Source organism: Microtus oregoni, unplaced genomic scaffold, assembly GCF_018167655.1.
Source record: "Microtus oregoni isolate MIOR12 unplaced genomic scaffold, Mior012 000028F_ref0000031, whole genome shotgun sequence".
In the NCBI taxonomy this organism is placed as follows: Eukaryota; Metazoa; Chordata; class Mammalia; order Rodentia; family Cricetidae; genus Microtus; species Microtus oregoni.
The window spans coordinates 10,408,229-10,423,829 of record NW_024543087.1 but is presented as its reverse complement, the minus strand read 5'-3'; the positions used below and the strand labels follow the sequence as shown (position 1 = coordinate 10,423,829).

Sequence of the window (15,601 nt, the reverse complement as noted above, 5' to 3'; positions counted from 1 at the left end):
GTAAATGAGTATTGAAAACAAAAGTCTTGAAGGACTACAGATACTGAGTTATATCACTTATTGGTGTGGTTTTCACCACATAAATCAGCCTCTGTGCTCGATTTCCCATCTGTCTTAGTCTGCCTGCCTATCTAACATACTGTAGACTCAGTACTTTTAAGTGACCAGGATTTATTCTCACTGTTCTGGAGGCTTAGATGCCCAAGATGAAGGTGCCATTCAGTGTCTGCTGAGGGCCCTTCTGGCTATGGATCTTGTGGTAGTGTACTCTGTAGAAGGAACTGCTTAGCTCTCTGAAGTCTCCTTTATGAGTACCTTGCTGTCATGACCAGATTGCCTCTTAGGGGCACCACCTACCTTTTAACACTTGGGGTCAGGATTTCAGCGTATGTATGGAAGGTCACAAAAACTCAGACCTAGGGGCTGGAGAGATGGCTCAGAGGTTAAGAGCATTGCCTGCTCTTCCAAAGGTCCTGAGTTCAATTCCCAGCAACCACATGGTGGCTCACAACCATCTGTAATGGGGTCTGGTGGCCTCTTCTGGCCTGCAGGCATATACACAGACAGAATATTGTATACATAATAAATAAATAAATATTTAAAAAAAATTCAGACCTATACAACTGAAATAATATCTCTCACTGGGTGTTGAGAGTAAAAGAGATAAGATTATTATTAGTTACCATAGTGGTTTTTTTTTTACTATAAGTGTTTGTTTTTGTTTTGTTTTCATGCTTGTACTTTTGACATTTCCCTCCATTTGAATACTTGCCTTCTTTGTCTCCTGCAGGCCTGTGTCTGTCCACTTAGGTAATAATTTGTATTTGATCTTGCAGTACTAGTTAATGTTCAGTTGCCATATGTGGCGATACTCTGATCGTTACATATAAAGAGCGACACCACTGTTAACCGACTCTCCTTGCCTGACAGTAGTGCTGCCACTATTCCTTGTTTCTGTGGTGATAGATGAGGTTTGTATGGTCCTGTTATTCCAGCCTCCAGACACCATTCCAGATCCACTGGTGCCCTCTACGCCCCCGATGTGTATGGGGCCTCAGGTGAAGGATGAGTACATTTTCACTATCATCTCTGCATTCATCTCAGAGCTTGTCCTTTTACGTTTTTATCACATATTATTCATTTTTAAAGTTAATTTGTATTATTTAAATTTCATTTACTAGAGAATAAATCACTTATTTTTCCCCCAAAATAACTATTCTCCCTTAGCATTTTTCTAACTGCCAGAGGGCGTTGTTTTTTGTTTGTTTCTTCCTCTCTTTCTTTTTTATCCCCCTTTGGTATAACTATCATTTTTTAAATATAGAATTGTTTTATGTTCTCAGTTATGTACTTCATCTTTATTATATATGTGTGTTTAAAAAAAAAAACCAAAATGGTGGATGAAGTGTTTTAATTGTAAACAGAAGTATACAGGGGCTGGAGAGATGGCTCAGAGGTTAAGAGCACTGACTGCTCTTCCAGAGGTCCTGAGTTCAATTCCCAGCAACCACATGGTGGCTCACAACCATCTGTAATGAGATCTGGTGCCCTCTTCTGGCATGCAAGCATACATGGAAGGAATGTTGTATACATAATAAATAAATAAATCTTTAAAAAAAAAAAAAAAAAAACAGAAGTATACAAAGCAGTTGGTGGGCAGGTGAGAATTCATCTCTAGTTTGTCTATACACGTCAGACCATTGGGCACATAGTAGTCACCTAATGGTTATTGAACAGTCTGTTTCAGCTAAAGAATAAAATCGTTTATCCTGAAGGAGAGATTATAATTAGAGCTTTTCTTGTGGTGAGTTGCCTGTGTGACTTCATAGTTCTGGGTTACATTATGGTTCACTTTATTTGGAGAGCCGTTCTTGTATTGACAGAGCCATCGTCTCCCTGTTCTACCAAGTAAACAGTGGTTCTTTACATTTCTTTCTCATTTGTTAATCATTTTGATTGCTTTTTCCCTTTTACTTGACCAAAACCTCATTGTGCCCAGAAAAAATACAATATTGCTTTTAAAATGCTTTGTCCCATTGGTTTTTTTTCTTTCCCCCTTAGTAAGAGTTGAATCCCACCCTCAACCCTCGCATTATTACATCTGTGACTGTTTAAAGGCTGCTTTCCTTCTTTCTCTGGTCAATTAGGTCCGGGATATGGGATCAGCCAGTCAAGCCGATTGTCATCCTCCGTTAGTGCCATGCGAGTCCTAAACACAGGCTCCGACGTGGAGGAAGCGGTAGCTGATGCCTTGGTACTTTTCTCTATTTTCCTATTTTTATAAATGTTCCTATTCAAAGCTAGTTTGTGAGCGAGCCTTCCACTGTATGGGAGAAGGGATGAGAAATTCTAGGGTAAACCTAAGAAGACAAAGTGGAGACGGTATAAGTAGCCAAGTAGTACATTAATGATTAGTCCTTACTAATATTCTGAATTTTAAGCCAGATCAAATAATCTTAACTGGATGTCATAAACAAAAAATCTTGATGTTTTTAATAATAATAGTACCATGTTTAAAGCACTGTAGTGTACTGACTGTAGGACAAATAGATTGGTACATTTGTATATATACTTACAAACATGTAATTTCAAGGTAATCTCCCTGAGTTTGTAGGGGTTTGCTTTGTGTTTGGAGACAGGGTTTCACTATGCAGTCATGGCTGTCCGGGAACTCTCTACGTAGACCCTGCTGACCTTGAATTCATAGAACTCTACCTGCCTTGGGCTTCTGAGTCCTGGAATTAAAGACATATACTGCCATGCCTGGAATGATTATTTATTTAAGATGTTTCTTTGGTTCTTTATGCTCCACATATTAAAAAACACTACAGGATTGAGGTAGTTGTAGGAAGAATGCTTTGTACCATATGTATATACACAAATGTATATACACTGTTTTCATGTAAAATTATGAATTGTGAAGACTTGAAATGATAGTTGTTTATTTGGTTAGCTTCCATAGTCAGTCCATTATGACTTTTTCAAGTTATGGCTTACAGTTAGGTGTGTAGCTGAATGGTAGCGGGCTGACCTTGCATGCACAAAAAAAGTTCAGTTGTTAGCACTAAAAACAAGGTCACTCAAATAATGATGCCAGTAATCCTCTGTTTCAGAGTATTTCTTTGTTTTCTCCTTGGGGGTTGGGTATTTGGATTGGTACTGGCACTGGACTCAGCCTTGTTCATGCTGAATTTCTGCCTGGAAATTAGTTCTTGTGGTGCAGGAGCCTGTGCATCCCAGGCAAGCAGCACTAAGCTGGCACCCTGTGCCCTTCCGCTTTGTTTTGAAATTTAGAAGTCCAATGTTTGGCTTAAAAAAAATATTTTTGGCTGTAGATGTGAAAGACACACTTAAAAATATTCATTGGTAATAGCTATGACTTATTGTGTATCTCGCTGGCTTTTTTGTTTTGTTTTGTTTTGTTTGAGACCGGGTCTCAATGTGTGGTTCTTGCTAGCCTGGAACTATAGTCTTAGGATTCTACTTTTATCATTTGCATAGCACTGATGTAACTGTCAACTTTATGGAAAAATTTCAACTACTAAACCAAAATTAGAAATGGCAAAAAGACTATAAATAGTAAGAATATTTTGAGTTTCTTTGGGAAACTGTTGATAGAAGTGTTTTTGTAGCTTAGGTGTTTCTTTTCTAATTAAAGGATACTGACAAGATTAAAGATAAAACCTGAAAATAAACAGTTCTTTGGTATCTGTATAAAACTGTATGTTTCTATGCATGGACATTGTTAATGCCAAGTTCACTGTGCTGTTTAGCAAAATGTTCTTCATTATTTTCAATTTCTCTCTTTAAAAATTGACTGCTCTCAGCTCTTAGGAGACATACGGACTAAGGTATAGACATTGCTATTTTCTGACGTCTTATAATATCATAGCTTTTTTTTCTCTGCTTCATCAACTAAACAGATAATAGTCATCTATAAGAAATTACAGTGGATGTAATAAAACCTTGAGCTGTCTGTTATTCTTCCACTGTAATTGTCTCTGGGGGGGATACTGACTGAACAGAGTGTCTTGGGAAGGTGCCGCTTTTTTCATACATGAGATGAGTCACTTATACTGGAGTCTTTAATAGAACTGGTCCTGGAGCCCACCTGAATAAACATTGTCATTCTAAATTGAATTCATGTCTCTAGGTCAGTGTGAGAGAGTTAGTAATGGCAGCAGCTTTGGAAAAGCATTTGATTATTTATATTCAGATAGTGTGTTTCTAGGATTTTAGACTAGAGTATTTGTAGGTGCTTAGAATTTTGGATTACTGCTATACTTTGTGTGTTACGTGGCATTAGCTCCACTTCTCCCCAGCCAAATCCAAGCATTAGAGTCCATACATTTTTTTCCAGTTTCTCCTGGAAAATCTCAAATGAACAGTTTACTCTACCTCATGCCACTTCTAATATGAACAGCATACTGGGCAGTTACATAAATTATAAACCTTAGGGTCAAGAAATGAAAGTCCGAACCTCAACTGCTTTCTCATTCAGAATAAGCAACAGGACATAGATTACATTGGGAAAACTCTAGGGACACATAAGTACCTTGCTTCCTAAAAATCTTAGTGAGCATAGCACTTTCTCATCATCTTTGTATTTTATTTCTCTTAAAAGTGTAAAGGTTAGAACAAAGGGTGGGAAATGGCAGGAGAAATAGAAAAGAGGATATGTATAGACAGGAAAGAACTTGGTGTTTTGCATAAGGGAATCATGATTTTACTACTCAAAAGAGGTAGTATTTTTCTTATTATCAACTCCTGTTTTTATTTACATTCTGTTTGTTCTTGCTTTTCTATTCTAAGGAGAAAGCTTATACTTTTAAGCATCTCCCACTTGACTGTGCTTGCACACAGCTGCCCTCTCTTGTTCTACTCTCAGAGTTAAATGTTTCATGGTCTGCTAACTTCTAAAGTCCTTTTCGAACAAAAACTAGATATTGACATTTTGTCTTTACAATGATTAGCAGCATGCCCTCCACTGATATAAGACAGAAATCATTCCTTTTGTGTTTAGTAAACACTATGAAATACCCATATGTTTGTAACTAGTGCTAATGTAGTTCTTGTATGTAACAGAAAAAACCCGCTCGAAGAAGATATGAATCATATGGAATGCACTCAGATGATGATGCCAACAGCGATGCTTCGAGCGCATGTTCAGAACGCTCCTATAGCTCTCGAAATGGTAGTATTCCTACCTACATGAGACAGACAGAAGATGTGGCAGAAGTCCTCAACAGATGTGCTAGTTCCAATTGGTCAGAAAGGAAAGAAGGCCTCCTGGGTCTGCAGAACTTGTTAAAAAACCAGAGAACACTAAGGTGAGACATGTCATGAAATACTTTTCAAGCACTACTGACTTGTTTTTGTGAAATTATGTTAAAGGTTTTCCCAAGCCATACTCTTTTAGGGTCCCCAGTGTCATAACTAAAACTGCTGTTATTTCTTGCTGTAGTTACTGAATCATTGTAAAGCCAAACTTTGAGGTTTAGGACATGACTTCCTGAATGAAGTGCTTGTTATGCTAGAGTACGGGATCCCCGGAAAACATGTAAAACTGAACACAGTAGTTCCCTATAATTCCAGTGCTCCTTTAAAAAGATGGAAGGCCAAGACAGGAGAAGAACTGAAAACTCAGAGCAGCTGTCTGGTGTGCGCAGCAGCAAAATGAGTGGAAGACAAAGACTGGCAATAGAGGACCTCCACACATGAGCCCACATGCACACACAGAAAAATGCACCCACACAGAGACTTAAAAATCAAACACCTTAGCCGGGTGGTGGTGGTGTATGCCTTTAATCCCAGCACTTGGGAGTCAGAGGCAGGCAGAATAGATCTCTGAATTCAAGGCCACCCTTTTCTGCAAAGTTAATTTTAGGACAGCCAGGGCTACACAAACCCTGTCTAGAAAGAAAAAACAACAAAAACAACAAAGCAATCTCTTTATTCAGAACAAGTTAAGTCAATATCTTAGTAATTTTGGAATTCAAAATAAGTAAGGTGTGATTATAGAGTTGGTATGGTACTTTTTATTTGTTTGTTTTTTGAGACAGGGTTTCTCTGTATAACAAACAACAGCTCTCGCTACCCTCAAACTCATTCCGTAGACCAGGATGGCCTTGAACAGAACTGCATCTACCTCTGCCTCCAGAGTGTTAGGATCGAAGGCGCGTACACCACCGCCACCCGGCTTAGAGTGCTTGTCTTAATGGTTTAGTGTGATTCCTTCTTACATCTTCCATTGTCCTTGTTGATGCTGTGTTTTAAACCTTTATAGTTGACTCCATAAGAACCCAACTTCAGGTTGGGTATGTAGTAAGCACATGCCTTTAATTCCAGTGCTCTAGGAGGCAGAGTCAATTTTACCTCTAAGTTTGTGGCCAGTTTGATCTAAATAATGAGTTCAGGGCCAGCCAGGGAGACACTGTCTCCAAAAAATCAGATTTGGGTAATTCATGGGTGTTAGTGTAATACAAGTGTAGAAAGCTGCTTTCTCACTTGATAATAGTAATATTGGTATTTTATATACTTTCTGTTCATACATTTTAAGATGTATTAGGCTGGGCGATGGTGGCGCACGCCTTTAATCCCAGCACTCGGGAGGCAGAGGCAGGCGGATATCTGGGAGTTCGAGACCAGCCTGGTCTACAGAGCTAGTTCCAGGACAGGCTCCAAAGCCACAGAGAAACCCTGTCTCGAAAAACCAAAAAAAAAAAAAAAGATGTATTAGGAATGCATACTTTAAAATAAATGTTTATTTTTATACTTCCTAATGTATTTTTAGGTATACATATCATGTCATGATTCAGTGTAATTAATCATAATATCAAGAGAAGCAGGTGCAACATGTCATTTTAAATGGAAAAGATGAAGATGGGGCAATTTGGAAAAAGGTGGAACTTAAGAAAACATTGTAACATTTAATAAAATTCTCATGTGGGTCCCTGCATACAGTTTGTTTCCTTACACATTCTGCTGACGAAATGCAGTTTTTGCCCTCATTGCTGTCACCATAAGCAGTGTGGGCTGTAGCAGAATTATTACTACATTTCACAATTATACATTTATCCTGGCCTGATAAGCCACACATTTCCCAATCTTGAGGAATACTTTGTATAACCTTTTTGTTCTCTTTATTAGTAAATTTAATTATTTGTAGGCTTGCTTACTTTTAAATAATGTCTTCACCCTATAGCAGTATATTATATTAATCAACCTTTTGCTTTCTTTCTTTCTTTTTGGCAGTCGAGTTGAACTGAAAAGATTATGTGAAATTTTCACGAGAATGTTTGCTGATCCTCACGGCAAGGTATGTTGTAGTATTTTAGATTATTTGTTCCTATGGGATATTTAAAAAAAGTATTAAAGTAATAGAATGAAACTATAAAACTATAAACCATTGGTAGTGATATTTTCAAACATAATTTTAGTTGTTTCATATCATGCATAATTTAGAAATTGTTTTTTGTATCCATTCATTCATGTTTCTAAGATTGAGGTGGTGTAGTTACTGTAGTGATATTTTGTTTGCGTTTTAACAAATAAAGTTTGACTGAAGATCAAAGTGCAGAGCTAAGCCACTAGAGGCCATGTAGTGGTGGCTCACACCTTTAATCCCAGTTCTTGGGAGTCCCACACCTTTAAGGAGGTGTGAAATGTTGGCTTCCTCGACACACACCATTGTAAATGTGCTGCATACTTGCATGGCTTGAGTACCAGAACTCAGACAAGCAGTGACGAGGAAATGAAAAATTGCAGATAGCCAGACAAAAGCACTGTAAAGTTGGGGCCCGGGGAGCTGGGCTCTTAGATGAAAAAGCTGCCCTTGGAAGCTCTGTGTTTATTATGTACCACTAAAAAGGGAAATAGGGTCATTGCATACCCTATTTCCTATAGTGAACAGGGAGCCAGCTGAACAAGGAGGCAGAGTTAGCTGATCTTGGTAGAAGCAATCTCTGTTGGGGGAGCAATCTTAGACTATAAACATCTGGAGGGAGAAAGCTGCAGTGGGAACATTTTCTCTACACTGTCGCCATTTGTTCTGGGCCTGGCATGGGCCTTTGATACCTCGAAGCCCATCCTCAGTGACATACTTCCTCCAACAGGGCCACACCTCCTCATCCTTCTAATTCTTTCAAAGAATCCTACTCCCTGGTGACTAAGCATTCAATATAAGCCTATGGGGGCTATCCTTATTCAAACCACCATACCTTTCTGTATTACTATTGCTACCTCTAATGACTTCTGTAGTGCTTAGCTTAATGGAAACATTTCTATATATTGTAAACATTAAATTTGGATCATTTCAGTTGACAATATAAGCCAAAGATTAAGACCATTTCCTAAATGGACCTTTGTTTTTATTAAACAACATCTTAATTTATAGGGTACTCAGCTTTCAAAAGTAATAAAATTACAATGTTACTACCACCAAGACCAAACTATTTCTTACGGTTATAATTTTTGGCTCTTCCTTTCACAGTAATAGAATTTTAGTTAGATGCCGGGATCTTTGCGGTGATAAAGAGAAACACTTTAAATGATCAAATAGATGGGTCTGTAAAATGGCTTAGTGTCTGAAGGTGTTTACTGCCAAACCTGACAGTCTGAATTTGATTCCTAGAACCCACATACAGAAGGAGAAAATTGGCTTCCTAAAGTTGTCCTATGATCTCCACATGTGGTCTGTGGCATGTAACAAACCCGACGCACAAATAAAGAAATAAGTAATAGTAATCTTTTGAAAGATCAAATAGAAGAGCTGTGTTTGACATTGGTTAGAGAACTGAACTGAGCATACTATGAAGAACTGGCTCCACACCCCTGGAATTGGTCAGAAGTATCACCCGTGGGCTTTTGTCCTAGGGTTTTATAATAACATAGAATTCTCAATTTATTATTTTATGTGTATGAGTGTTTGCCTGCTTGCATATATGTGCACCAGGGGTGTGTCTAGTGCTCACTGAGTTCAGAAGAAGATGTCAAATTACCTGGAACTACCATTACAGATGATTGTAAATCTATGTGGATACTGGGAATTGAACCCAGGTCCTCTGCAAGAGCAAAAAGTGCTCTTAGTCACTAAACCAATTCTGTCCCCAACATACAATTCTCAAAGACCCATCCGCCTGCACTTGTTTGGGAAGGATGGTTCCTTTTGTTTTGAAGTCTGTTGAGTAAAGACAAATGTAATTGTAGTATTAGGGGCGGCGGGGCCTCTTCCCCAGCACCCCAGCACCCCAGCCGCCCGCTCGGCTAGCTTATGCCCGAAATAACAACACACAAACTGTATTCATTTAAACACTGCTTGGCCCATTCTCTTCTAGGCTAATTCTCACATGTTAATTTAGCCCATCTCTAATCATCTGTGTATGGCACCCCAAGGTGCGCTTACCAGGGAGATTCTAGCCTAGTCCATCCTGGGTCGGAGCTTCATCCCGGGAGCGGGGCATGGCCTCTCTGCTGAGGCGTCTGCTCAGGAGAGCAGAGCTGTGGAGTCTCTGACCTCACTTCCTCTTCCTCCCAGTGTTCTGTCCTGTTTTCTCCTCCCACCTATCCTCTAACCAATAAAATGGGCCAGGGCAGTTCCTTTATTAGCCAATGACCTTCCTCCATCATTTCCCCTTTTTCGGTTTAAACAAAAAAAAAGGCTTTAACTTTAACATAGCAAAATTACATATAACAAAACAGTTATCAAGTAAAAGTTACAATAATCTTTATCATAACTAAGGAAAACTATAACTATAACTAACTATTCTTAACTCCATCAAAGACTCCAGAAAGATACAATACTACCTAAGCAAACAAGAAAAAAGCAACTTTTAAAACTCTAGAAATGACAGAGACATCTTGCTGCCTGGACAGTCACCCAAAGTTCCTCTGTACCGTTGGGGCATCCATCTTCAGCCTTCAGGCCCATGCTATCCAGCAGACATATCCATAAAGCAGGAAAATTCAAAGTCAGTTCAGTCACTATCTGTTGTGTCCTGCAGAATGTCTCGCAGACTCTTTCATGAATCAGGAACCCCGAAAGATCATCTCACCTTAGGCAAGTTCAGTAGTCCTCTCTCTGCGGATTCTCTGTGTCCAGTTTATGCAATAGTCCAGGCAAGAGCAGTTTCTTGCCCAAATGGCTATCAAACTCCATAAGGTGCCTCTTCGATGCCCATCTTCCTCTTGAAGTAGATTGGTGCTGCCAGGAGCAGAGTGTCTCATTGTCATGAAAAGTCCTCAGTTATTAAAACATTAAATGTCCTATTCTGTAATCTTTGAAAGACATGAAGAATGTCTATCTAAAATATATCTCTATATATCTAGAAAATCTAACTAACATGATTACAAGCTTTACTATTATCGATGATTATCCATTAACAACCTATATTTCTTAATTATACAGTACATATTTAAATGAACTACACAATCACAATACCTTAATCAAAATCAGAAACACTTATATATATAACAAAATTGACCTTAAATCTCTATCAATAAAGCAAAATCTATACTAATGTAAATTATTCATATCTATATCATATCCCCCTTTAAATGTAAAAGAACATTTATAAACATTATTTGGGAATATGGGCGCAGTTATTTCTCTCCAAACTGCTTCCTGCTGAATGGGGGCGTTGTTAATTAGATCTTTCATGGTATAACCTGTGTGCTAGTTTCATCTCAGTTGGCAGTTGAGCGAAGCAATTTTCTGAAGATGTTCACTGCAACCCTTCAGGAGGGCGTGGTCCATCATACCAAATCGGAATAGAAGAAATGAACAGCGTCTCATCCTCTGTGAAAACAAAAGAAACTCCTTTCCAAAGTATCATATCCCTAGATCCAAATTGAAAATATCTATGTTGGATTAGTTCAGCAGTATTTATAAATAAATATCTTTTAGTAGCTGTTGCTCCTTCCTCAGCATTCAAACAATTCAAAGAGAGCATAATAGCATACAGTATCAAGATTCTCTGTGTATTTTCCATCTTTGTTCGTTTTATTTTAACCTCTATTTTGTTTATTTTTACTTTTAACTTTTTGCTTTTTGAGATAGGTTTTCTGTATCTTTGACCTGAAGTAACTCTGTAAACCAGGCTGTCTTTGAACTCTCAGAGATCCGCCTGTCTCTGCCTCCCAGGCATTCGGGATTAAAGGTGTATGCTACTACACCTTGAACTCACAGAGATCTGTTTGTCTCTGCCTTCTAGGCACTGGGATTAAAGGCGTGTGCTACCACACACAACAACTCTCTTTCTTTTTTTGTTTTTTACTTTAAGAACTTCAAATTTTAGTCTGCATATATTTTTAACACACTTCAAACCATTTAGAAATTTTCTTTGTCTTTGAATTTCTCTCTACTGTATATCTCTCTTTTTCTGACCACATGAATGTTTAATTTACCAAGCAATCTCAGTAGGACTAAAGGCGTGGCTTTGCCAGCTAGATCCAGTCCATTCCTTAGCTTTCCAGCCTCATGGCGGATATACAGGCTGTAGCCATGTTTACTGCAACAACTGTATGGCATTTCAGGGTCCCTGCCAGCAAGTGAGCTACAACAGACAACACTCAAGTCCTCTCTCGGTAGCCGGCCCTCCTGCCTCAAATAGTCAGAGTTTGCCCTGGCAGGACAGCCCAGAAAGCTGGCATTTTTAAACGGCACAGCTTTTTTCCTGCTACGGCTGAAAACCGAAAAGCATGTGTTCAGCTTTTCGTCAACATCATTTAAGTGTTTCGTGTCAGGACCTCTTAATGAGCTGCAGGGTTTTGTAGCTAAAGCTGAGTCAGGAAGCTTCTCTTAGATGAGAGCGCTTGCTTGCCTCTAGCAAGCAGAGTAGAACCGAGAAATGGCAGCTACCAAGAAAACATGCTTTACTCTTTCCCAAGCTTTCTCAGGCTTTCAGTGGATTCAGTTGTCCACACGTCTGGGTGCCATCTGAAGTAATAGGGGCGGCAGGGCTGCGTTCTCAGCACCCCTGGCCGCCTGCCCGGCTAGCTTATGCCCAAAATAATTACACAGACACTGTATTCTTTTAAGCACTGCTTGGCCCTTCTGCCCTAGCCCTTACTGGCTAATTCTGATATCCCGATCAACCCATCTCTAATAATCGGTGAGCACCGGTCTTACCGGGAAGATTCTAGCCTAGTCCATCCTGGGTCGGAGCTTCATCCCGGGAGCGGGGCATGGCCTCTCTGCTGAGGCGTCTGCTCAGGAGAGCAGAGCTGTGGAGTCTCTGACCTCACTTCCTCTTCCTCCCAGTGTTCTGTCCTGTTTTCTCCTCCCACCTATCCTCTAACCAATAAAATGGGCCAGGGCAGTTCCTTTATTAGCCAATGACCTTCCTCCATCATGTAATGAGAGGGTTTTTGGTTTTTTTGTTTGTTTTTAACTTTTTTAAGACAGGGTTTCTATGTGTATCCCTGATTGTCCTGCAACTCGCTTGTATACCAGACCAGTTCTGGCCTTGAACTCAAAGAAATCCACCTGCCTCTGTCTCCTGAGTGCTAGAATTAAACGCTGTACCACCACCGCCCGGAATAAGGTTTTTATTTTTTTTAAATATTTATTTATTTATTATGTATGCAATATTATGTCTGTGTGTATGTCTGCAGGCCAGAAGAGGGCACCAGACCCCATTACAGATGGTTGTGAGCCACCATGTGGTTGCTGGGAATTGAAATCAGGACCTTTGGAAGAGCAGACAATGCTCTTAACCTCTGAGCCATCTCTCCAGCCCCAGGTTTTTTATTTTTATTTGATGACTTTACATTAGCTCTACTAGTAACGTAATTCATTCAGAATAAATTGGACATATAACCACGTTGTGCTGAGTCAAAAATACCTGGATTTAATTTGTGGGGTTTTTTATTAATTATATCATCATATTACTAAAATAGTAGATATACTTCTCCCTTTCAGTATATCTATAGAGTATCTAGGATCCCTCCCCTTTTTTGACAGCATCTTTTCTTTAAGAAAAAATATTTACACTTACTTTATTTAATGTGTATGAGTGTTTAGGCTACATGTCTGCATGTGCAAGCCTGGTGGCAAAAGAGATCTGAAACTACCATGTGTGGTGGAAATTGAACATGCGTCTTCTGGAAGAGCAGCCCGTGTTTTGGTGGTGGTGGTAGTGGTGGTTTGTTTCTTGAGATAGGATCTCACTGTGTAGCCTTGGTTGGCCTCAAACTCAAGAGATCCACTGACTTCTGCCTCTGCCTCAAGTGCAGGGATTAAAGTTGCACGCAACCAGGCCTGGTTCATAGTCAGTGATGTTAAACTACTGAGTCATCTCTCCGGCCCCAGAAACCTGTATTTTCAGATCATGAAGGTTAACTGACTGAAGGTTAGCAATATTGAAGGGGGATATATACTGTTTGACTCTGTTTACTGTTATTCAGCTTCGTTTTGAATCTGTTTTGTATTTGGAGGTACTTTTTCTACCATTTTAATGACTGTGGCTAGGATGGGAAAATGATATTTTCTTCTGTGCTAAATTCCTCACTGCCTTGTACCCATTTCTTTTACTCTTGTTCTCACAGCCTACTTCTGCCTGTTTTACTCATGTTGTTGGGTAGAGTGTTGTACCTAGATCCTCCTTTCATTTTACACTTTATTTGTTTATTTGTTTATTATTTGAATTGCATGTATGTGTGTCTTCCTGTATAGACTAGCTGACCTGGAACTCTTCTGTAAAAATCAATCTGGCCTCAGACTCAGAACTCACAGATATCCTCCTGCCTCTGCTTCTTGGGTATTGAGATTAAAGTCTTGAACCACCACATAACACCTAATGTAAATACATTGTAACTGATTATAAAAAGTGTATTATTTAGAAAATTATAGAGAAATGTGCATGGTTATAGATTCAACGTTTTTCCAAATACTTTGAGCATGTGGTTGGTTAAAGCACAGATGCAGAATCCTGAGGTGCAGAGGGCTGACTCTGTTCTCATCCTTACCCGTTCTTCCTCTTGTGCTTCTTGATCTCATTTGATTATACTGCCCCCATGGTGACTACTCAACTCAGGAGTTTACATTACTGCAAAACTACTGTTTCTTTTGTCTCTGCCTCTGAATGTCTCTCCATTCTCACTGCTAATTGAAGATACTCTTTACCAGTTGCACACACACACCTCCTATACCTAAATTATCGCCATAGTGTGTGCAACCATCTTAAAACCCTTAAGAAATATCCAAGCAAAGCCTGGTATTTTTGTTTATATTCCCTGTATTAGTCTGGGTTCCCTAGAGGAACAGAACTGATAGAGTGATTCTGTAGAAAAGGGGTCTACTAGAGTGACTTAGAGGCTGCTAGTCCATCAGTGGCTGTCTGTGACAGGAAGGCCAACCATCAGTAGTTGTTCAGTCCCTGAGGCTGGCTGTCTCAGCTGGTTTTTGGTCTGTGTTGGATCCTGAAGAGGTATGTTCCACTGCCAGTGAAGGACAGCCTCCCCAGCAGGATAGAAGGACTCAGCAGGGAGAGTGAGGGCAAGCAGGTGAAAAGCAAAAGCTTCCTTCTACCATGTCTGTTTATGTAGGCTGCCACCAGAAGGTGTAACCCAGACTTTGGACAGGTCTTCTGACCTCAAATGATCCAATCAAGAACCCCCTCCACACACACAGGCAGGCGTGGCGTGCCCAGCTGCTTGGGTTTTAGTTAATTACTTGTGTAGCCAAGTTGACAACCTAAGTTAGCCATCACACCTCCTCATTCCCATCTGGAATCTTACTTTCTTCCCTAACTGTGCTGTACATTTTTCTTTATAGCTTGAAATGTGGCATTTGGGACAGTTCTCTTTCTTTCCCAAACTGCATCCTTAGGGCTCTGTATAAATGGTGCCTCTCCATCAAGCCTGGGTTAGGTGACCATTCTGTATTAGAATGTCTTATCTGTAACTCAGTTCTCTTTTTTTTGCAGGATCACTGGGTGGAAACTGTATAAAACCCCACAAAGGCACTTAGGAGATACCATGTGTCATGACATGGATGGCGAGTTGCCCCGTGTGCTTTTAGATTTAGATCAGTCTGTCTGTGAACTTTAGACAGTAGATAGCTGCCTTGAGAATGAAGGTTGTTGTTGCTTTTGTCTGACTTTGAAAGCACATTTTGACTCCAGCAGAAACAGAACACTTCAAGAACAAGGTCATAAGCAACAGCCCATACTTCTCCAGCTCGGATTACTAATTTCAGCTCCCAGAACATTTCCCATAATAAGTTTAGACAGAGGATTTGGACCAGCCAAAATTCCAGGCATGCTCTAGTATGCTTTGGAGCATCCCAGAAAGGGGCTAGAAAAGACCTCTTTCTTAGTGCATGCAGTTGAAGTTGATGCAGGGCTTTCCCTGGGACTCAGATAATGTAGCAAGTATAGTTTGCACATGGAAATCATTTGATGTCTTTCTGTAGTTTGACAAGTTAACCTTATTTCATGGATCATTCCCCCAGCATCTATCATGGGTGATCTTCTTCAGATATTAAGGTCTTCTTGTTATAGGGTGATTAAAGAAAAATTAAGTATACATGTGTTCAGTACAAAGGCAGTTTCTACCCTGCAGTGTTTTCAGTCCACATTAGGTTGAATCCTTGGGTCATGGA

At 39.7% G+C, this 15,601-nt stretch overlaps 1 protein-coding gene across 40 annotated transcripts in view; it reads left to right on the top strand.

Annotated features, from left to right (window-relative positions):
- The window catches only part of Clasp2 (cytoplasmic linker associated protein 2), a 199,298-nt gene that overhangs the window by 138,918 nt on the left and 44,779 nt on the right, over positions 1–15,601 (top strand). For 20 of the 40 annotated variants that reach the window (XM_041677050.1, XM_041677064.1, XM_041677040.1 and 17 more), the window contains 5 exons: positions 996–1,058; positions 2,148–2,254; positions 3,828–3,851; positions 5,086–5,330; positions 7,255–7,318. In XM_041677050.1, the coding sequence (XP_041532984.1) occupies positions 996–1,058; positions 2,148–2,254; positions 3,828–3,851; positions 5,086–5,330; positions 7,255–7,318 (503 nt within the window). The remainder of the gene's footprint in view (positions 1–995; positions 1,059–2,147; positions 2,255–3,827; positions 3,852–5,085; positions 5,331–7,254; positions 7,319–15,601) is intronic. The other 20 variants (XM_041677054.1, XM_041677052.1, XM_041677051.1 and 17 more) reach the window with 3 other exon arrangements.